General features: G+C 41.2%; 1 protein-coding gene across 2 annotated transcripts in view; it reads right to left on the bottom strand.

Moving 5' to 3' along the window:
• Positions 1-1,359: 1,359 nt before the first annotated feature.
• Acsl3 (acyl-CoA synthetase long chain family member 3) overlaps positions 1,360-23,681 on the bottom strand; it is a 60,422-nt gene continuing 38,100 nt past the window's right edge. For both annotated transcript variants that reach the window (XM_052749983.1, XM_052749984.1), the window contains exons 4-15: positions 22,427-22,536; positions 20,024-20,162; positions 19,527-19,677; positions 18,203-18,326; positions 17,547-17,618; positions 17,018-17,157; positions 14,715-14,887; positions 12,868-12,942; positions 10,966-11,157; positions 8,833-8,947; positions 6,270-6,427; positions 1,360-2,063 (exon numbers count right to left, since the gene is read on the bottom strand). In XM_052749983.1, the coding sequence (XP_052605943.1) occupies positions 1,906-2,063; positions 6,270-6,427; positions 8,833-8,947; positions 10,966-11,157; positions 12,868-12,942; positions 14,715-14,887; positions 17,018-17,157; positions 17,547-17,618; positions 18,203-18,326; positions 19,527-19,677; positions 20,024-20,162; positions 22,427-22,536 (1,607 nt within the window). In that variant the 3' untranslated portion in view covers positions 1,360-1,905. The remainder of the gene's footprint in view (positions 2,064-6,269; positions 6,428-8,832; positions 8,948-10,965; positions 11,158-12,867; positions 12,943-14,714; positions 14,888-17,017; positions 17,158-17,546; positions 17,619-18,202; positions 18,327-19,526; positions 19,678-20,023; positions 20,163-22,426; positions 22,537-23,681) is intronic.

The raw sequence follows: 23,681 nt of genomic DNA, 5'->3' as shown, positions 1-23,681 counted from the left end.
CCATACATATACATATTTTAACACAATTATTCTGAAGGTAAGACATCAGACACAAATGCTCTCCACCCACCATGGGTTAATTATCAGCTCACAGCATTCTGATATTGAGAAGTTTCATTTACTTCTTTCTACACTTTTCCTTCTTTGGAAAGTTTGAAAGTTTTCAAACATCATTTAAGAGTTAAATTTCAACAAAGAAAAAAGTATTCCAAACGTAATATACAAAACCACAAAACACCGTACTAGGATATCTCCAAATAAGTAGTTTGTAACGTGCCGATTCCTCTCCCCACCCCAGCCCACTCCTGACACACACATAAACCTCACCTACACAGGCCTGCATTCTCATGTGCTTTCTGTTCTCTACATCCTTTTTTACTTTTGACGCCTAAAGTAACTGAGATCAAGAAAAATGTCTGGCTGGGTATGGTGGTGTATACTACTTTAATCCCAGCACTTGAGAAGCAGAGGCAAGAGGATTCTCTGTGAGTTCCAGACCATCTTGGTCTATGTGGCAAGACACTGTCAAGAAAGGAGGGAGGGATGAGAGACGGAGAGGAGGAAAGACAGGCTGATGAGTACACTACCACACATGTATCCTAACTGATGCAATAGGACTCTTCACTAGAAATGACGCAGTAAGAAGGATTCATGGACAGGCTAAACTTTCATGTTCGAATATGAAATGCTACAGTGGTAAGGAATTGTGATTTTAACAAGCTCCTACCACTGAGATATCGGTCTACCCATCTCTCTACTTCTTGTACTCACTCTCTCTTGAACATGTGCACTACTGTTAAAACAATTCATTACAAAATGAGAACTATCTAATGTTAGAAAGTAGGCGAGTTTGAACAGAATCGTTTTCTATGACTAACCTGAGGCAAATAAGTGTGCATACAATCAGCGAAATAAATAACAGGTTTCCATCCTTTATTTTTGTCTTTTTTTTTCCCCCGTGAGAAAGGGTCACACTGTGTAACTGTGGCTGACCTGGAACTTTCTATGGAGACCAGACTGCCCTCATACACATCTGTCTGCATCTGCCTCCAAGTGCTGGAATTAAAGGCGTGTACTGCTAGCGCCAGCACACACAGCTCCGTCCTTTCCTTGTGAGATTGCACTGTCATTCAGACTGTGCCCACTCACTCTAGTCGTGAGGCTGGGAAGCCACATGACAAGCACTGACTGTGCTGGCGTCAGGCCCTGAAGTGCCACCAGCCTTGTCACTGAACTCCATCGCTCTCCTGCTACTTCATTTCATGCAGTGCCAACCCAACTGTCTTCCCAGTTGAAAAATAAGTATACAAAACCAACAGTGTCAGGCAGGTATTCGCAAGATCTGAATTTCTTAAAACGTAAGTCTGAGTATATTTATTTCTCTCAAATGCATACAAGACAATAATTACACAGCAACAAATCTTTTGTTCAACAGTGACTTGATTCATAAGCATTTAAAATTTACATAATTTCACATTGATACCCTTTTATTTTTAAATACAATAAGTAAAAAAGCCCCCCAAATAACCAATTTTTATATTTCCTATTTATCCTTCTATACATCCAAACTTTAAAAAGTTACAAACTGAACAATTGTACAGAACATATAAATCATGTTTAAAAACTTGAGGTTTTAAAATCACTGCTTCCCCAGTATGATTCAGAAAAATTCTCCTATTGACAAACACAGTCGTAGATGCCGAAGCAAACTGGAGGAGGGGAAGAAACAGACACAGGTTTGCTGTCTTAACATTTTACTAATCCTGTCCGTTAAAAATGGTGATGGAGTGAGAAGTAACAGCTGGGGTAATATGAGGACCGGAGTTTGCCTCGGCCAGAGACGTACATTTCAAGTATTTTCCTATTTGATCTGAGCTCACTTTAGCAAACTGATGCCAAAACGAATTATTTTCTCCCATACATCCGCTCAATGTCTGCCTGGTAGTGTGTTTTAAGCTCTTTGCGTTTCAACTTGAAGGCATCCGTCACCAGACCAGTTTCAGGAGTCCATGGGTCAGGGCTCAAACGAATTTTCACTGGAATTTCAAACTTTTCCAGACTTGCTGAGATGGTGAAAACAAAGGAAAACACAACAATAAGAATCCACACTCATTAGAAACAGAGTCAACGTTCTGAGCAACCAGTACAGTTCTTCGAGGCATACCCACCCAAACAAGCAACCCATCAGTATCAGTCTCACTTCTGAGCTTCAAACATATAAGTTTTTGACACATGGGGACTATAATAGAAAAAATCATTTAACAAATTAATTTATCCATAGGAGAATAAACTAAATAAATGATATAGGTGTTAATGGAAGGCAGTTCTGTCATTAAAACAATTGCGTTTATGTGGTTATCCAATCCATTACTGGGCTGGAAAAGTGCAGCACACAGCACTAACTAGACAGACAGACAAGAAGAGCACATACAGACTCACTGGACAGGGACACACACCAAACTACACCATGCACCTCCGGGAGCTGGAACCAAGGAGGAAGGACAAAGAAAATGAAAAATGACATCTGCAGGAAAATGAAAAGAACTAGACATTGTTGTGTCAAACACAACATGCTAGACTCAGAAAGGCAAGCATTACATGCTGCCTTCACATAACACGTAACGTCGTTTAAATTTCTATGTCTGTGCGTGTAGAACATGCAAGTGAGAAAGGGAGTGTGAGAGGAGAGAAAAAAGCCTGAAGTTGAAAAAGAAGGTGGTACAGGCTATGCATGACATTAAAGCAGAGGGGAATTATTTGGGAGGACTACAATCAAAAAGGAATAAGGGAGGGGAGCGATGTATAGTGAAGTGTATGTACAAACGTGTCACGACAACATTAATCTGCACGCTAAGTAGTAATAAAAGTATATCTTCTGGCTAAACTACTCCTGGGAAAATACAGACTTAAATGATTACAACTCAACATACCACAGAGACACACCTCAATGTTTACTGTTACAACAGTCAATACATGGATCCTGGCAGATACTATAGTGGGATACACCTCTAATCCAGAAAGACACAGACACAAAACTGGCCTAGATATCGTCAACAGATCAGCTTACATAGTGAGTTCAAGGTCAGCATAGGCTACACCCTATCTCAAAAACAAGCAAGTAAAGGAGAACAAAGACTGAAAAAACATTTGCAAAAGAAGACATACAGGCCAGCAAGTGCAATGAAACATAACCAATAATCATTAAAAATGGCAATCAAGCCATAAGAAGATTAACACCTGGAATCAAAAGAGCAATCAATAAGGCAGGGATATGGAAAAATTGGAATTCTTAAACACCAGTGGTTAAAAGGCATCATTTTGGAAAATCATATAGAAAATGATGAAATAATTTTAGAAAAAAAAGTCTGGCTACTCTTTAAAAGGAGTTATGAAAAGTTAACCTGGGATCCACTGCTTTCACTAACAGGTATGCACCAGGGAGGGAGAAAACATGTCCACATCAAAGCTGGAGTATGAATGGTCATATCAGCTCCACTTTCAAGAGCCAAAAGTGAGAAGGAAAATGTCCTTCTATCTATCCATCCACACAACTGACAATAAACGAGGCTGAGGACTGATCTATGCTACAACACGGATGGACTTTGAAAACATGTTCAAACGTCTACAATCCTGCAGGATGGCCCCACTAACATAAACATTCCCAAACTGGCCAGTCTGCCCAGACAGAATGTCTACTAGTGGTTTCCGAGGACAGGGAACTGAGAGGCTAAGGAACAGTGACTGCTAATGGGTAAGGATTTTTTCTGCGGGTAGAGGCGGGTGATGAAAATTGACTAGGGTAACAGTTGTACAAGCTGTTGAATGTAAAAACCATGTATTTATACGTATTAAATAGGCAAGTTGTATGGTACGCTCACTGCAGTGCAGTAAACTTGTTACATGTAAAAATAGGATTTTTTATTTACTTTTATTTATGTGTGTCTGTGTTTAAGTGCATGTAAGTACAAGTCCCTACACCAGAAAAGCATGTCAGATGCCCTAGAGCTGTGAACTGACCTCCATCCTCTGAGAGAGCAGCAAGCACTCTTTAACTGCTGAACCATCTCTTCAGACCCACTGGACAAGCCTTAATGTTTCCATATTCTACCTTGCTTAATAATGGTATATGTTTTAATGAATATTAATTAATAGTATTAATGTTGGATATAAACTAAGTCAATTTAGAATTAGTCCAAAGTTTTATATTACTAAAAAAATGTTAGAAACTATTTTCAAGTTCATAAATTCCAAAATATAATTACAGTTGAAATAATGGACCAAAATAATTACCTCATTTGGAAAATGCAAATTTAAATTTTTTAATATCATATCTAACAGATCCAGGTAAAAATAGAATGCAATGCTTGTGTGATATTTAGTATTTCACTTAGACACAGATGTTTATTACTGAACAAACATCAGTCTTTGACAGGAAGAAAAGGAGAGGCCTCTAGGCGGCTGTGAACAGTTGCCAGGAGCAGGAGCCACTCTCCAGTGGTGTGGCCACTAGTACAACACTCCTGCTCCTACAACTGCCCCTCATCCACACTCCTCTAAGACACCCTGATTACCTCACCTAGGAACTGAAGGACATCGTAGCATGTAGGAAAATGCCATGAGACTCATTATTACATATAATTAACATAAACTAATACAGATCTTTAAAATACAAAAAGAGGATATAGGACATCCCAGTATAACATACTGGTGACCTTTCACTGGGAACTACCACGCCCTGGAAACAGCAGGGCTCTGCAGAACAACAGAGGCAAGCAGAGAAGAGGCAAAGGCAGAACATAAAGGCTAAAAAGGATGAGAACAGCCAAGAGACTATAAATCCCAACTTGGCATTTCCTGATTGCGGTGCTTAATACTGTCCACTTAACAGGATCTAGAACCACCTGGAAAATGGGCCTCGAAGAATGCCTATGGGAGACTGTTAGAGAATATTATTTTAAGGTGTGTTATTTTTGTTTATGTTGCCTTTGTTTAACTCTGTGAAGCTGTGTTACTGTGCCTGTCTAAAACACCTGACTGTCTAATAAAGAGCTGAATGGTCAATAGCAAGGCAGGAGAAAGGATAGGCAGGGCTGGCAGGCAGAGAAAATAGAAGGAGAAATCTGGGAGGAAAGGAAGGAGCAAGATGTTAGGGGCCAGCCACCCAGCCACCATGGAGTAAGAGTGAAAGTAAGATTAGAGAAGTAAGAAAATGAAAAATCCCAAAGGTAAAAAGTAGATGGGATAATTAAAGTTAAGAAAAGCTGGCTAGAAATAAGCTAAGGCCGGACATTTATAATTATTAATAAGCCTCTGTGTGTGATTTATTTGGGAGCTGGGTGGTGGGTCCCCCAAAAGAGCAAAGAGTAAAAGAGCAAAAACCAAACAATAACAGGAGATTATCCTGATTAGGTTAACTCAAGTGGGAAGATCTGCCCACTATGAGTGGTACCATTCCCTACACAGCATAAAAAAGATGAAAGCTGGTTGAAAACCAACATTCACCTCTCTGCTTCCTGACTACGACATGGATGCAATGTGTCTGGTTTCCTCAAACTTCTGCCACCATAACCTCCCCACCACGATGGACTGAACTGTGAGCCAAAACAGACTTGCCCTTAAGTTGCTTTTAGCAGGGTATTTTATTACAGCAACAGAAAAGGAAGACACTAATTCCATATTATATATGTATTATAAAAGTGCCATGCACGCATTTTAAAAGAAAATTAGAAATTTTTTAAACTTATTTTAAAAAATCAGTTTAGGGCCAGGCGGTAGTGGCGCACGCCTTTAATCCCAGCACTTGGGAGGCAGAGCCAGGCGGATCTCTGTGAGTTCGAGGCCAGCCTGGACTACCAAGTGAGTTCCAGGAAAGGCGCAAAGCTACACAGAGAAACCCTGTCTCGAAAAACCAAAAAAAAAAAAAAAAAAAAATCAGTTTAGGGCCAGGCAGTGATGGCATACGCCTTTAATCCCAGCACTTTTGGGAAGCAGAGGTAGAAAGAGCTCTGTGATTTCAAGGACAGCCTGAACTACAGAGTGAGATGCAGGAGAGCCAGGGCTACACAGAGAAACTCTGTCTCAAAAAAAAAAAAAAAAAAAAAACAATAACAAACAAACAAAAATCAGTGTAGTTGAAGCAAATACTTGAATGTCCTGCAAAGAGGCCTGAAAAGGCTGCATTCCAGCCTTTATAACCTAACAGGTTAAATAAATGCATATTTTTTTTTCCACATTTCAGTTCTAAGAAATCAGTTTACCAGAACACTCACCTGAAATAGCAGCTTCAGAAAGTACTTTTAGGACCTCATTTTCCATCTCACTGCTATTACACAGCTCTTCCCAAGTCCCTTCAAATCCTTTCGTTCTAGCTAGCTCCGTGAGTTCCTTTTGATTTGGCACAACAAATCCAATTACGTAAGAATGGTAACTGAAACACAGAAAGGATAACTTAGAAAGGACCAAAATAGCATGCACCATGCTTACCAATGTAACCGATTACCTTGGCACTCTATAGCCAATGCTTTACTATCGGAAAAACTACAAACATACATTAAAAACTATCATCACACTTACCTCACGCAATGCCTCTCACAAACATACATTAAAAACTATCATCACACTTACCTCACGCAATGCCTCTCACAAACATACATTAAAAACTATCATCACACTTATCTCACGCAATGCCTCTCACAAACATATATTAAAAACTATCACACTTATCTCACGCAATGCCTCTCACAAACATACATTAAAAACTATCACACTTACCTCACGCAATGCCTCTCACAAACATACATTAAAAACTATCATCACACTTACCTCACACAATGCCTCTCACAAACATACATTAAAAACTATCATCACACTTATCTCATGCAATGCCTCTCACTACTCAGTAGTACACTTAAGAGCTCTGGCGGAGTTCACTGCAAGTAAACTTCATAAATTCTAAGTGTGCCTAAGTAATGTAATGTACACATTTTTAAAGGAAAATTAAATCTTTTCCCAATCCTTTGAAATGACCAGTAAATTCTTGGAAACAAGATAAGAAAAGTAAAACCTGTAAATTATGTTTCTGAAAAAATGTAGCAGCAAGTCAAAATCTTGTGATGAGCCAGGTATGGTGGAACATGCCTTTTATCCAAACACTCGGGAGGAAGAAGCAGGCAGTCTGATCTACAGAGTGAGTTCACGACACCCAGGGCTACACAGAGAAACCCTGCCTTGACAGAAGGGAAGGAAGGAGGGAGGGAGGAAAGAAAGGAGGGAGGGAGTCCAGCAAAGATGCTCATTTTCTTCTGATGAAGAATTTGTATTACCAAAGGAACTTGGTATGCACAAAGACAGGCATTGTTTTGAAAAACAGACAACAGCATTAAACAGTATGCTTGCTGAGCAGAAAGCCTGGGGACCCCACCCCAGAGAGGCTAAGGTAGAGGACTGCCATGAATTCAAAGTCAGCCTGAACCTGAAAATAACAGCATCATGAAGAATGGAAACATTTAGAGTTTTTTGTCTTATTTGTTTGTTTGTTTTTTTGAGACAGGGTTTCTTTGTGTAATAGTTCCGGCTGTCCTGGAACTCACTTTGTAAAGCAGGCTGGCCTGGAATTCAGAGATTCGCCTGCCTCTGCCTCCCTAGTACTGGGATTAAAGCGTGTGTCACTACTGCCAGGTTTGGAGTTATTCTTAAATAAATAAAACCCAGCTCTGAAACAATGCTGAAGGAAACAAACGGCTGATGACAGTGCAGAGTCACTGATGAGCCCATGTACTAACTGGTCAAGTCTAGACAAATATTTTAAGAATCCACCATCTTGGAATGGGTGTGGGAGTGCACACCATTAATTCCAGCAGCACTTGAGAGGCAGAGGCAGGTAGGTCAAGGGTGGACTGGACTACACAGTGAGTTCCAAGACAGTCAGGGCTATGTTGAGAGACCCTGTCTCAAAATCACAAAATCCACATCTCCAAAACCTGAAACATTTCTTGTCACAATTATTTCAGAAGACAACTAACTACTCCACCAGAAGCTCATCTACTACTTGGGGTACACGGCGGCGAGGTCTACTTCTAAGTTGATTTTCCTATGACACCCACGACTGTATCAACTGCTACAGGCAGGTGTCTAGGCTTACCCACCGATAAGCAACCATGATCACTGGAGAAGAACTGTCACTTAACTACAATTCTTTGTGACTTTGCAATTGTCACTGCATCACAATCTCCGTAACTTCTGCAGTCAGGTCTAGTCTCCATCACACTGCTCAACACAGCTCTAGGTTCCTAAACGTAAACTTCCTTCCCTGCTGCCAGTGCGACCATGGGCTGTGAGGCTGTGAGGCTGTGAGGCTGTGAGGCTGTGAGGCTGTGAGGCTGTGAGGCTGTGGTTAGCCTCGGCCAGAAGTCAGGGAGAAGGAAAGGCGGGTCTGCGGGAAGACCCTGCTTATTCCCCTGGTCTCTGATTGGGTCTGCGAAGGAAAGGCGGGCCTGCGGGAAGACCCTGCTTATTCCCCTGGTCTCTGATTGGGTCTGCGAAGCTCCCATGTGCAGACAGATAGCTAGGTGTTGAGGCAGCAGCAGGAAGAAGAATTTATTTTCCTAAACTCTGTCACGCAGGACACTTACAGAGAGATGGGAAGCAGCGCACAAACACGGAAGATGAAGTGGAGAGCACCACAGGGAAGGAAGGAAGTGCCAGCTCACGAGCTGTGGGCCCATGAATCACAAGAGCTCCCAGAGTGATCTCACAAGCAGTTCATATGGGCTGCAACTGCTCATGGCACACTCATCAACTCCTATACACTCTGCCCAGACTCCATGTGCTTACCTGTTTGCATACGCACAGATGTTATCTATTAATGGGAGGTTCTTCAAAGCTGCCTCTACTTTCCCAAGAGAAACATACTCTCCTGCCTGTAGTTTCACAAGGTCCTTTTTACGATCTGCACAGAACAAAGGCAGAAACATTGAGAACAGTACTTAACACCTTAAGCACATAGAAATACTGTCACCGAGTTATTTAAAACTTTTCTCAACTAAGCATTGATGGTTGCCCTAAAGTTTACACTACATTAATAAAATCAGACCCTAATTTTCTACAGTTAAATAAATCCTTTAGTGGAAAAAGTTATACTTAAGGGACATCAACCTGAGGACTCCAATATATTCTACTGAGCCAATATGCTCCTGGCACTCGTGAGTACCCAGCAGGTAAAGCAGCCGTGCAAGGCAATGGGCAAACACATACTACCCAGAGAGAAAAGTAACACAAAAACAGCATTCCACCCAGCACAGCCAACCCGTGGATTGGAAGGAATTCTTACAAGTGGGGCCTGAGATGAGTTTACTGACAAGAGTAAGAAGTATCCAGGTGGAATAGCACTGGCAAGGGCCATGTCGGTGAATCATCACTAAAGCCTAAAAGAGGAGGGAAAGAATTCAAAAGAGGCAGGGAGGTGAATGATGGTTGTGTAAAGACACATCTTGAAAGGAACTTCGAGCAGCCATTCAAGGTTTCTGAGAACAATGAGGTTTCGCCACTGCGTGATGGAAGTAAAAAGGGTTGGAGAGGTGCAGAGAGGCAGAAAGAAGTCCTTACAAGAGGGTGGCAGAAGGCAAAGGCCCAGCCTACAAGTGTGGAAAGACAGAAAGATTTTGAGGCACATCTCCGTAAGTTGTACATGAACTAGGGATGCAGAGCTGATGGAAAGGAAGCCTCTGATACCCTTCTGGGCTTCAAGTTATGACCAGGTGTTGTGCAGAAATTTCCTACAAGATAAAACATTCGATGAAACTTTCCATCCTGCAGGGAAGGGCCTCAAGACTCAGACGTTACAAAGGTAGGTTCACTTAGGAAGTAATGCAAAAGCTCTATGACAGTTCTCAACTTGTGGGTCGCGACCCCTTGGGGGGGTCAAACAACCCTTTCACGGAGGTTGCATGAGACCATCAGAAAACAGATATTTACATTATGGTTCATAACAGTAGCAAAACTTCAGTTATGAAGTAGCACTGGAATAATTTTATGGTTGGGGGTCACAACATGAGGAACTATATCAAAGGGTCACAGCATTAGGAAGGTTGAGAACCACTGCTCTGGGAAGTCACTGATACACTAGACTCTTCTCTCCTGAAGCTTATGTGAGCAGTAAAGGCTACTAAGAGACACTCTCAGATAAGCCAAGCTGCCCAGAAGAGGCTTAGGCCAACTGAGTTGCCAAGAAGACACTTCTTCAACTTGTCAATCTGCCAGCAAAGTCATGCAGGAAGCTCCTGAGTTCCAGCTGTTGTGAGCTCTCACTCATGCTAGGGTGGACCTCTGTTGATGCACCTGTTTTTGAGTCATTCCTGCTTCAGGTAAGTAATCCATCACCCATTCACCCACACTCCTTCCTCTAAGTCCAATAAAACTCCCTAGTACACTAACTTAGACTTTAGTGATATCAGTATCTACACAAACCATGGAGAATAACTAAGGTTAACTGACAATGATTACAAATCTGTGACTGAATGGCTTTTACAACCTCATCCAGAATGTGTCAAGCTTTAGGAACACTTGGTCCCTCTTTAAAATGTTGTATTTGGAGGATGATATAAGAGCCTGCCTCATTATTACAGAGATAAGCTCCTTCACTGTTAAAAAGTCTCTCTAAACACGGGCACCTCTTTGTAAAAGCATCTGAGAAATACTCACTTTCAATAAAGGATTCAGGGCCTGAGGATGGCTCAGCTGTTAAGACCATGTACTGCTCTGACAAAGGACATGTGTTTAATTCCCAGCACCCACATGGTGGCTCACAAACATCTGTAACTTCTGTTCCAGAGGATTTAACACCTTCTTCTAACCTCAGTGGACATTGTGCATACATACAGTGCACAAACATACATGTAGGCAAAACAGTCATCCATGTAATATAAAATAAGATAATCTAAAAAGGAAGGACGGACGAAATAAACTCACCAATAATCTTCAGACAACCATCAGGGTCAAACTCTCCAATGTCTCCAGTGCAGAGCCACCGCTGTCCATTTTCATCTTCAAAGAAATCAGTATTTGTTTTTGCTTCATTTTTGTAGTACCCCATTGTCACATTCTGGCCACCAATAAGGATTTCACCTCTGGGATGTGGTTTATCAGTATTAAAATAGCCACCTAAATAAACCATAGAGGTATTACAAAAAAATTCAAAACTATTAGTTTCAAAGTACACATCTTATTTTAACCAATTAGAGTCCCAAGAACAATGAAGTAGACACTGTGGCTAAACCTTATCAATAAGCTAGAGACAAACCTCAGTTGTTCAATAATAAGTAACCACGCTTTTAAGCTACTATTCCAAGAAAAAAGCACATTCTAAATTTCAGCATTCTCCACCTACTATGTAAAATAATTACAAAGTTTTAGGCAGGCAGTGGTGTCTTAAGCCTTTAATCCCAGCATTTCAGAGGCAGACACAGACAGATCTCTGTGAGTTCAAGGCTAGCCTGGGCTGCAGAATGAGTACCAGGACAGTCAGGGATGTTACACAAAGAAACCCTGTCTCAAAAAAAAAAAGGAATGAAGGGGGGAAAAATACAATAATTACAAAGTTTCTACTCAGTCCATTTATCATGCTAGCAAAATGATAAAAGAACTGCCAAATAATAAATAACAGAACAAATCCCTTCATAAAATCACACTATTATATACTTAGAAGTTTGTTCTTTCAGATAATTTCAGACCGATTCTGAGCTTAAACTTCATTGAATATTTTTCTAACTTCTGCAAAAAAGATGAGAAATTTTATAAGAGCCTTAGAATCTTTAGAAAGAAGGTGATGTCCCAATAAATCACAGATAATCTATATACTTTGATATGACACAAACATTTTACAATGATTTTTATTTTAAATAAACAAACTTAAAGAATTACAGTGCAATTTGTCCTTCAAAAAAACTTTGAAGCCCACAGGGAAAAGGAAAAATATAAAAATCCATATGAAATAAATGTGTTTTTTTTTCTTCTACAAAGTAAAATTATGACCACTCTTTTATATTAATCTCTCTCCCTCCTCCCCCCCCGCCCCACTGTGTGACTGTGTGTGTGTGTGTGTGTGCATATGTGTGCATACATAAACTGCAGCATATGTGTAAAGGTCAGAGAACAACTTTGTCACTTAATTCTATTTTACAACCATGTGGGTTCTAAGGACTGACCTCGGGTCTTGAGCTTTTACCTGATGAATCATCTTGTTGGCCCTCCTAACTTAGTAACACTATTCACTTAGCACAGTTCTCAAATCTCTGCTATCATTTTTACTTTATGTAATTTATGTAATAAAATGATAAGCAAGGACTGGGAAGACTGCCCAGTCAATAGAGAGCTTACTGTGCAAGTAGAAGACATGGGGTCAACTGCCAAAATCCTATTTAAAAAGCCATGCATGGTGCATAGGCTTGTCATCTCAGTCCTCAGGAGGCAGAGACAGATTCCTGGGGCTCACTGGCCGGCCAGTCTAGCCTAACCCACAGTCTCGGTTTCAGAAAATAAGGTAAACAAGTCTCCTGAGGAATGATACCCAAGATTGATATCTAGCCTCCACACACATGAACACACACACACACACACACACACACACACACACACACACACACACACACACAAATAGTAAGCAAAATAAAAATAATTCTATTCTTCAGAATCAATTCTAAAGCATGCAAATTAAGTACATCTGCTCAGCTCTACATAAAACACAGGTAATATAATCAACAGAATGAACACTTAGAATTTTACATTCTAAACTATGCAACAAAAGGAAAGAGAGTGCATTTCTCATTTCCGTCTTACACAAGTTAATGTTCTGTGACTAAAGGAAGCTGTTACCTTCCTCCCAGTTCTTCAATTTGATTTCACAGCAAACTAATGGTGCTCCCACTCGGCCGGTATTGTAGTCCCACACTAAGAGGAAAACGTATTTGAAGACTAGTTAATCAACTGCTTCCTTTTCCTAAGTGATTTAAAATGACAATTTATCCTAAACCTTAGATAGTCGCCCCCATCCCCAAGAGAATCCTCACAAACAGAAGCAAGCCACAGGATGCTTGCTCTGCTCAGCACAGGTACACTGCTTGGTCAGAACTTTTTTAAGACCTAAATTATTACTGAAACTGATTTCACTTGCTGTGTTTATGAAGCAGAGTTTGGAGTTTACTAAAGAAATTTTCAGAGTTTAAGCAAAAGAGTTACGAGAATGAGAGGCCCTCAGAAAGTGAAACACACCCAAGTACATGGGCATAGCCTTCTCTTAGAGGGTCACCTCTTACAACCATTGAAAAAAGAAGTTTCAAATGGTTTGGAGTCCTGTGAAATCAGTCATGCCTACTCTAAGTCCCCAGACTCTCTGCCCATCACACGCCCTCACATACAGACCTAGCTCACTCATGACTGGCTGCCTAGTTCATAGCTGGGAGTCCCTATCTTACAGGACAGTGGAGCACAACAGCTTATACCTGCTCTTCTTCCTTGTTAGGTCTTCAGCACTGTGACGCTGACGACCTGTCCCACCCATCTTTCCCCATATCACTATGTCAAGGCTGTGGTACCCCTGACATCATCTTCAGCTATCATACCCTACTTAAATTCATAGTTATGCTGAAAGCCAGAAGAAAACTGATGATAGCTCCCAAGATCTCGGAGCAAAACCCCAGAATGATGGATTATTAGTACACCGATTCCTCAACAAAGACCATTCAAATACCAGAAATAAAAGGTTGATATTTAACACATTAAGATTTATTTGTCACATGTGGTGGCTCACACCTGTAACCCCACCACTGAGGAGACTAAGATAAAAAGAATGCTATGGAACTGAAGCCCTGGGCTACTAAGTGAGAGCCTGGCTGAAAGAGAAATAAAGATTCAAAGAAGAAATTGCATATACATGCATTTGTGATTGATTCCTTGCAAACAAGGACTTGCAAATAGCTTTCAAAAATACAAAGACCAAACTAAGAGCAGGGAGATGAAGAAGTAATGCAAAGTAAGTAGAGTGGCCGGCCCGCTGAAGACTCACGACAAGCCCAAGAAATGCTCAGCTGACAAGTTCAGTGTCTGGCTGTATCTAGAAAATGAGGTAGAAGCGTCCATTTTTCCAGTACTGGGAAGCAGAACAGCTCTTCTATGAAGGGAGGCCCAGAGCATGCTGGGTCCACCTGAAGCACTGAGGGTAGTGGATTCCCTCCACACCGCTTACCACTTCACTGGGGTAAGCTGCAGCAGTCACAGCGTCTAGACCTGCCTCCAGTTTCTCTCTACACATATATAGTCCCATAAACACTTCTAAGTCTGAGCCTTGCTAACTAAATGACTAGAAAAAAGAAAAAAAAAAAAAAAACACTAGTCTATATAACTGCTGGGACAAAATAAATGCACAAAACAATGCTTCTTGGAAAACTTCTTTCCCAGAATATTCAATAGCGTATGACAATATATAGTACGAAAAGCTCTAGTAGATGAATTAACTACCACCTCATCCAATACATTCTAAAAATATCTATCAATAATTACAGTACCCAGAGTTAATCACAATTCTATTATTTAAAACCTTGAAAGCTCGATTATTCGTGTATTTTTACAAAATAATTCATACCAAATTGGGGGGCGGGGGGAAGCTATGCTGTACTCCAGCCTCTGACAAGCACACAGGGGACATCTCAGACTACAGCACCTACCTTCTGTAATCGTTCCAGCCCCAGTTGATTCCGTGAGTCCATACCCCTGGCCAACAGGACAGCAGAAACAGATATTCATGAATCGCTGTGTCTTTGCAGAAAGTGGAGCACCACCACACAATAAAAGACGAATATTTCCACCCAGCAGCTTTCGAACATTCCGGAAAACAAAGCTAAAAATATCAATAGAAAATTCTAAGACTTTTTAAAGCAGTGTGGTAATCTGAATGAAAACTGGCTGCACAAACTCAGATACTTGAATGTTTGGTTCCCCGCTGTTGGAACTGTCTAGGAAGGATTAGTACCATTCCCAGGTGGCTCCTCCACCTGCTGCCTTCGGATTAGGATGGGAGCTCTCGGCTACTGTCCCAGTGACCAGTTGGTGCCTGCCTGCCTGCTGCCGTGCTCCCTACTATGATGGCCATGGACTACACCCTCTCAAACTGTAAGCAAGCCCCAATTACATGCTTTCTTTTATAAACTGCCTTGGCCATGTGCCTTTACATACACAGAAAAGTAAGCCAACAGAATGAGATTTTCTAAATCTTTAATCTCTCAGTTTTGTTATATGGAGCTTTGGAGATTAAGTAATCAAAGTGATATAGTCAATTAAAGAGTTTATCTTGAGCCATTCTGTCTTAAATATCAATGGTACAAGCAGCAAAGAAAATGTCATTTCCTCTCAGTTATTTTGCATGTAATATTCAAATATAAAATTGACATATTTAAATGTTTATACTAATAGATTTTTTAATGATCAGAGAATTTGTTATGATAAATGCATTTATTACATCTTCAAATAATTTATTAAAAGGAGGTTAATTCTCTGCTTGCAGTTATTCATTAGAAATTTATGCTTTTTGTTTGTTTGGTTTTTTTTTTGAGACAGGATTTCTCTGTGAAGTTTTGGTGCATGTCCTGAATCTAGCTCTGTAGACCAGGCTGGCCTTGAACTCAGAGATCCACCTGGCTCTACCTCCCAAGTGCTGGGATTAAAGGCATGCGCCACCACCGCCCAGCTTATGCATATTTTCTACATAGCAATCTCTTTAAAACTCTAATACAAGCTTTGAAATAAACATTATAGCTTTTAAAATATGGCAAATTATCTGGGAGAAATTTTTAAAAGAAAGTATTTCAAATATCTATTTGATATGTTTCTGACCCACTCAAGTAAGAGGCGAGGCTAGAGGCTGGGAATGTAGCTTAGTGGTGGTGCTCCTTACCGAGAAGCACACCCTAGGGTAGGCTCCAAAGGCTATGGAAACTGATGTTTGTTAAACATTTTGAAAAGGATGTAGATATGTGGCAATCATTTTATTAGTTGAATTGAGCCAGGATGTGGTGGCATACACCTTAAGACTGATGCTCTGCCAAGTGAGCTATCCAGTCTCTTAACCTGAGCACTCAGAAGGGAGATCCTGTCTTCAAAAAGAAAAAAATGTGTTAGATTTTCCATTATCAACCTACATATCTTCCTAAAATATATAATGTAAGGCATCAGAAAACTATCTTTATATTCCCAATCCAAAAAAAAATTTAAACATATAGGCAGGTGGTGGTGGTGAATGCCTTTAATCCCAGCACTTGGGAGGCAGCAGCAGGCGGATCTCCGTGAGTTCAAGGCCAGCCTGGTCTACAGAGTGATTTCCAGGACAGCCAACCCTGTCTTGGAAAACAAACAAACAAACAAAAAACCTATTTTCACTTTATAATTTTCAAACTATTTAGTACTACTCTATTAACACTGTAAAAATATAGGTGAAGTGTATGGGTGACAATCTTTTAAAACTTTAAAAATAAAAGTTGATAATTTACAGCAATATGCATATCCAAATACATTATAAAATAGTGTTTTGAAACATGTCTTTAAAAATGTAAGTACAATATTAAACACAAAAAAATAATAACTGAAAATTTTCCAGTTCTTATGCAGGATGGATTGTTACAGTCCCTTTGACTTTTCAAATGAATTTCTTGCTACACAGCCCAAAATGGGTTGCTATGGAGCCCAGGCTAGTGTTGGACTTTTTTTAAGATCATGTGTGCCCACATAGAGGCCAGAAGGTGGCGCTGGAGTCCAGCTCTCGCACTCTCCCACCGTCCATCCTTTCTGCAGTAACACTGAATGACATGTGCAGCCCTCAGCCTTGGGCTCTAGATGCTCCTCCTCCCTCACTTCCCAAATTTCAGGTCTGTGCCACCACACCCATGCTAACGTATATTTACTACGTATTTAGGCCTCCTCACTTCCCTGGGCTGTCCAAGTGAACTGGCGTTAACAGAGAAGTGGCTTTACTCACCGGTCACACAGTGGAGTACTACAGCCTTTTGAAATCTGTTCCATCTTATAATTATAGGCCAAAATAAACAAGTTTCGTTGAAAACTACTCATTTCATTCACTTTATTCATGACATTTTTGTAGATCCGATCCATGATTTCCTAGATATATAAACAAGTTCATTAATTATATAAGCAATCTTCATATTTTAGGATTAATACTTCTAATTATCGTATATATGATGTAGGGCAGTTTTTGGGGTGCATGTGCCATGGTGTGTATGTAGAGGAGGTCAGAGGACAACTATACAGAGTTGGGTCTCCTCTTCCACCATTACGTGGGTTCTCGGAACTGAATTCAGGTCCTCAGATTGGTACAACAAGCACTTTACCCACTCGGCCACCTTACTGCCAAGATACTAAGCCATGTTAACGATACAGTCTATCAGAACTAAAAACTCTAAGTAAGCAGAGTCACAATTACCACTCCATCACCCGTGGCTGACAGACAGCACTTCTGGACGGCTCGGTACTGAACAGGCAGTTCTTACCGGAACAGCGGCCATCAGCGTTGGCTTCAACATGGATGTGTCTCCTTTGCTTCCTTTTTTTATTTTTGAAGACTACAAAACATAAAAAATAACCTATATAAAGACCTTTCACTTTAGTCAGGCGGTGGTGGTGCAAACATTTAACCCCAGCACAAGGGAGGCAGAGGCAGGTGGATCTCTGTGAGTTTAAGACCAGCATGATCTACAGAGTGAGTTCCAGGACAGCCAAGGCTACATAGAGAAAGCTTGTCTTGAAACCAAAAACAACAAAAAAACCTAACTTAAAAACTTGATGGCATTCTTAGCTCAAAAGCTAAGAATAAGATAAACTTATCCTTTCAATGTATTTATATTCTAAAAGGTCTATTTCAAAATAATTAACAAAGCCGGGCGGTGGTGGCACATGTCTTTAATCCCAGCACTTGGGAGGCAGAGGCAAGTGGATCTGTGAGTTTGAGGCCAGCCTGGTCTATAGAGCGAGTTCCAGAATGGGCTCCCAAAGCTACACAGAAACCTTGTCTCGAAAAACCAAATAATAATGATAATAATAATAATAATAATAATAATAATAATAATAAACAATATACTGTAAATGGATAGGAAAAGAAATGTTAAAAATATGTTTTAGTATACCAAATCACAAATACTTAACTTACCTGATCTGCTAAAGTCTGTGGTGAAGAGTAGCCGATTCGGCATCCATGAGAAAGACACACAAGCTCAGCACTTAATTCTAGAACATGGGCCAGGGGCAAATATCCAATGTATACATCTTCCTCTCTGAAAGAAAGGACAGATAAAAGCAACTGTGATGGAGTTCTCTGCACACAGCAGGCTTCCAGATACACAGAGGAACAGCTATGCACCCACCGAAGCTCCCTGCTGATAGGGTGCAGGTCAGACAGACAAAAAAAGAAAAAAAAAAACTACAGTTCAATCCAAAACCACAGAGGTAGGCACTTTCAGAATGTGGTCTCTCGCAGAAGCAAAGTGCTAAGGCAAAAGAAGAGCCTAGTGGGTCTTTTCAACTGCAGGATGTCACCACAGGAGATGCCCTTTTGAGATGGTGGGCACCTACTGGGACACTCATAGAACAGATGCCTGTTCCAGGAGATGGGTCCTTCGTATGCAAGACAGTATGTGCATTCGTCCAGTTTTCAAGAAATGGCCCTGCATCTACAACGTGAAGAGCAACTAAGGAAAGTCCACAGGGAAAGAGATGCTGCGTTTTCCAGCTCTATTCCCAAACTCAGTCCCACAGCTAAGTGCATGTGTCTAAATGTCTGTCTGTCTGTGCATAAGGGCAACAGAACAGCAGAGCAGTGTCCCAGCTCAGGCATCAGGACAGATTTCATCTCTGAAGTACGGTCTCAACTCCTCTCACCCCGTCTGGTTTCTTCGGTCATTTCTCTGCCCACTCCACTCCACTCCACTCCCAGAATCCAATCAGTTGACTATGAATACCTCTCTGCCCACCAGGACTGCACTTAACATATAAAAATGACTATGTACATCAGGAAGCAATACTACCTGACTGAAACAATTTAAATTTAGGGTATTTAAAACTACAAAGTCAGCTGAACTTTGCATGGTTAAAATATTCAACCACTGAACTATCACTTAAAATTACATGAATGTAACTACTTTGAGAGGCTGGAGAGATGGCTCAGGAGTTAACAACTCAGGGAACCTCAGTCTGGTTCTCAGCACCTCTGCTGGGCACTCACAGCTCCAGCTCCAAGGGGATCTGACACTCTGGCCTCTGCAGCTTCATGAGCAGGGATGGGGAGACACATGCACACACGTACACTTTAAAATAAACCTTTTTAAAAGTGTGACTCTTTAAATTACTATTCTCTAAAATGTCTACTTTCGTAGACACTTGGGGATACCGTGGCCATGTACTAAAATGGCACGAACATTTGTGCTCTAACAGCTGCAAATACAAAGTCACTCTGCATTTGACCGTGACATACATACCCCAGACTTGGAATCCTTCTCGCCATCCCAGTTATAGCAGCAATGATGTTGCTGTGGGAGATCATGACTCCCTTTGGGATTCCTGTAGACCCGCTTGTATACATGATTACTGCAATGTCTGAGGGCACTGGCTTGCTGTGAGCTTTGTTTTCTATATTGAAGAACAGAAAAACATACACTTCTGAGGAACTCAGCTACATCATCAACTTCCTTCTCACTCATTTATACAATTCAACCAAAATAAACAACAGTCAACACATAAGGAGGGATAAACAATACTGGGACACACATTTAAATGAACAGTAATGAGTAAATGCTGGCATTTTCCTTCAGTCTCTCTTTAAGGACTAGATAAAAGTACTTGTAGAAGATCCCATTTCTACAGTTGACAGTCTAGAAAGCTGATGTGTGATCTAACTCCAGGATCAAACCTTTGGTTGGTTCTAGAACAAGGGGAGCAGAGAACGCACACATGGAATGATGAGCACACAACGTACCCACGTTGGCCTTCACTCCGAGAGCCTGCACCGCAGCCATGGTGTGTACGATGACGCCCTTGGGGAACTCAGACCAGGTTGGAGGCTTCCCATCAACAGTTATGATATGCCGCAGACGTGGGACCAAAGAGACTATGTCCTGAAGAAACACCAACAGTCACCATCATGTGTTAACCAAGTTTGAGTGACTAGTTCAAAACGTGTGAGAGTAGCTACCACATGGAGTGACCAATTGACTTCCTGTCCCCAAAAAGTTAAGTGGTGGGACTGGGAAGGAAGGGATGGAGGGAGGAAGGATGGGAGAGAAGGAAGGAGGGGTGAGTAGGTAGAAAGGATGGAAGGGAGGAAGGTGGGGGGAGTACACTCACTGTCCTGTAGTATTATGTATACTCTGTTCTTTGATAAAATCCTTATGAACAACGTTACTACTCCACAAAATGAACATATAAACACAGAACACCAACTACATATAGGGAAGCCCATAGTCCCTCAAGAACATATGGGAGAAGGGAGAAAACACTTGTATATTTACTAAAAAAGAAAAACGAAAGAATGCCTGAGACGGTAATGTTTTCAGGGGAAATTGCCTAGAAATTACAAGAATCCTTTGCCTATTATTTCATAAAATGTCTCCCATTTTAGTACTTAAAATCTTCAAGCAAATCATTACTCAGTGATTCATAAATGAATTTAAAATATTCCGCGGTCTGGAGAGTGGTTTAGAGCACCCACCCATATAGCATCCTGTAACTGGTTCCAGGGAATCCAGCACCCGTCTCTGACCACCCTGTACACCTCTTGGCACCCCTTCCTCCAACCCTTTCTTCCCCTACTTCCTCTCTTCTCTCTCTCTCTCTCTCTCTCCCTACTTTCCCCTCCCTCTTGTTTTTCCTTTTGTCCTTCCTTCCTTCCTTCCTTCCTTTCTTTCAGGAGATAAGATCTCATGCCCCTTAGGTTGGCCTCAATTTTACTAAGTAACTGAGGATGACTTTGAACTACTAATCTTCCAACTTCCATCTCCCCATGTTGAGATTTTGTGTGCACCTGTGGATGCCTATGAACAATTCTGTGCTCTCCAAGCCTTCCCCCACAGGATGCTCTCGCCTGGAACATAACAAATATAAGCCTCAGGGATCCACCTATTCCACTCACACAGTGCTGGGATTGTGAGCAGATACCACCACACTTTTATTATAATCGAACTCAGGTCCTCGTGCTTACAAAGGCAAGCATTTCACTTGACCTACATGGTACATATACAGGAATGCAGGCAAAAAACATATCCACATAAAATATAAAATGCTGAGGGACCAGCAAGATGGTTCAGGAGGTAAGGCCTGACGATCTTCAACAAAACCCACAAGGAATCTCATGGTGAATGGAGGGAGAGTTGACTCCTATAGGTTATCTGTGGAGGACAAGAAGGCTTTGTGCACACAGATAAGCACTGGAGGAGCCAGGAAGGCTGAACACACAGCTCACCTTTTCAATGGAATGAGGTGCGCAGCTGCTCTTCCTGGAATGCCAGGAATGATGGAGTTTTACAACCTGGCAATCCTTTGCTGTCTGAGGAGACAGGCTCTGCCGGTATCTCCCAGACTTTATGTTTTTACTTGTCCAAGACCTTTCCCCTAAATCCTGAGCATTGTTTTTAGACCATAAACCCACTCTTAGGAGTGAGGTCATTTGTGCTTTACAAAAGCCTTAGTGACTTCTATGTTAACTTAGGCCAGGCCAATCTGGACACCCATAAGCATTATGCTTAGCTCAAACAAGCTCCCTAGACCCTAAATCTTGGGCACTATCTCTGAGTCAACAGTACCCACTCTTGTGAAAGAAGCCAGATGGACTTTGTAAGGAATCTCAATGTAAACATGTCTTAAATTGTTGTGCACTTGGGACTGAGTTATCTGAATACATTTTTTAAAAATTGTACTGTGATAAAGTAAAATGATCTGAGCCAGACTCTACAAGTCCTGGGCCAGCACCGGATACAATAAAATTGGGTTGAGCTGAATTTCATTCTTGTCTCTTCATGGATTGCTTTTTTCCTTGCCTGCTATAAAGGCTGCAGGGGAATCACCACAGTTGTCCTCACTTTTCACAGGTGTGCCATGACACATATGCATGCACATGAGCACAGACACACAAATTCAAAAACTACAGACATTCAAAACTATTAACTTACTTAAATACACTATAAAACAAGCACAATAAAGTTGCTATCCTTTCAACAGACACTGGTATAGTTCACAGTTTTTAGCAACTTCCTAATTCTGTTCTAAATCCACTTTTATGTTCTAAAGAAAAGAACAAAACCTCCCAAAGATAACTGAGAATCAGTATGACTGGTCAAGGCAAGAGTCAAAGCGATTTCCACTTAGAGTTAACTGCAGTCCTCACCTTCAGCTTTGTCTGCAAGAGTTCTTTACTAGTAATGATGTTGGTCACCTCGGTCTCATTAAGTCCGTGAACAATGGCTGGCCCTCCCAGGGTAGCATACAGCGTAACAACTATGAGGAAAAGAACACAGGTCACACGTAAAAAAAGGCACACTTATCACATAGCAGCACCTCTGGAAGTGCACGTGAATCATAAAGGAGTGCTCTCACGCACAGCCCATGAGGAGAAACTACCATGGCTGTGGACATCACTCCTGTACTACTCAGTATCCTACCTACTCCCCTTCCTCTAACCTTCCCAAGGTCTCTAGTATTTTAAGTGAAGATTTAAGTGAAGTGACCTATGGCCACTTGAGTCTAATCAGGTGGTTCTCAACCTTCCTAATGCTGTGACCCTTTAATACAGTTCCTTGTGTTGTGGTGACCCCCCAACTATAACATTATTTTCATTGCTACTTCATAACTGTAATTTTGCTATTGTTATGAATCATAATGTTAGTATCTGTGTTTTCCAAAGGTCTTATGCAACCCATGAAAGGGCCATTCCACCCCCAACCCTCAAATGAGTTGAGACCCACATGTTGAGACCCACTAGACAAGCCAGTAAGACAGCACATTGAATGTCAGATTTTAAGTATCACGTGTCAACAAATAACACGAGCCAGGAGTAGTGGTGACACCTGTAATCCCAGCACTTGGGAGGAGAGACTGGAGGTCACCCTCCATTACTCAGTGAGTTTAATCCAGCTACATGAGACCCTGGCTCAAAAAAAAAAAAAAAAAAAAAAAGGAATTCATAAGCGGTATAGCTTATTCTACAGCTGAAAAAATCAAAACAAAACAAAAAATTAGTGTTTTTCATTTTTTTTTTTTTTTTTTACTTTCCGTATGACTGGAAAAGAAGTGAAAGGACAAACAATAAAGAAGTGTAAACTCGAAGCCGGGCGGTGGTGGCGCACGCCTTTAATCCCAGCACTCGGGAGGCAGAGGCAGGCGGATCTCTGTGAGTTCAAGGCCAGCCTGGTCTACAAAGTGAGTTCCAGGAAAGGCGCAAAGCTACAGAGAGACCCTGTCTTGAAAAACCAAAAAAAAAAAAAGTGTAAACTCGAACCTTGGAAACACAAAGGCAGTCCCTAGTTTACAAAGTGGAAGTCGCCTTGGTGTAGCAGTACACGTCTTTAATCCCAAGCAGGGTTCAGGGGTTCAAAGCCAGCTGGTCTCCAGGCCAGCTAGAGAACACAGTGACACCCGGTCTC

This window comes from Peromyscus californicus, unplaced genomic scaffold (genome assembly GCF_007827085.1).
Source record: "Peromyscus californicus insignis strain IS unplaced genomic scaffold, ASM782708v3 Scaffold_21__1_contigs__length_65335640, whole genome shotgun sequence".
NCBI classification, from domain to species: Eukaryota; Metazoa; Chordata; class Mammalia; order Rodentia; family Cricetidae; genus Peromyscus; species Peromyscus californicus.
Note: the sequence above shows the minus strand (reverse complement) of the source record. Positions and strands in the feature narration are given on the sequence as shown.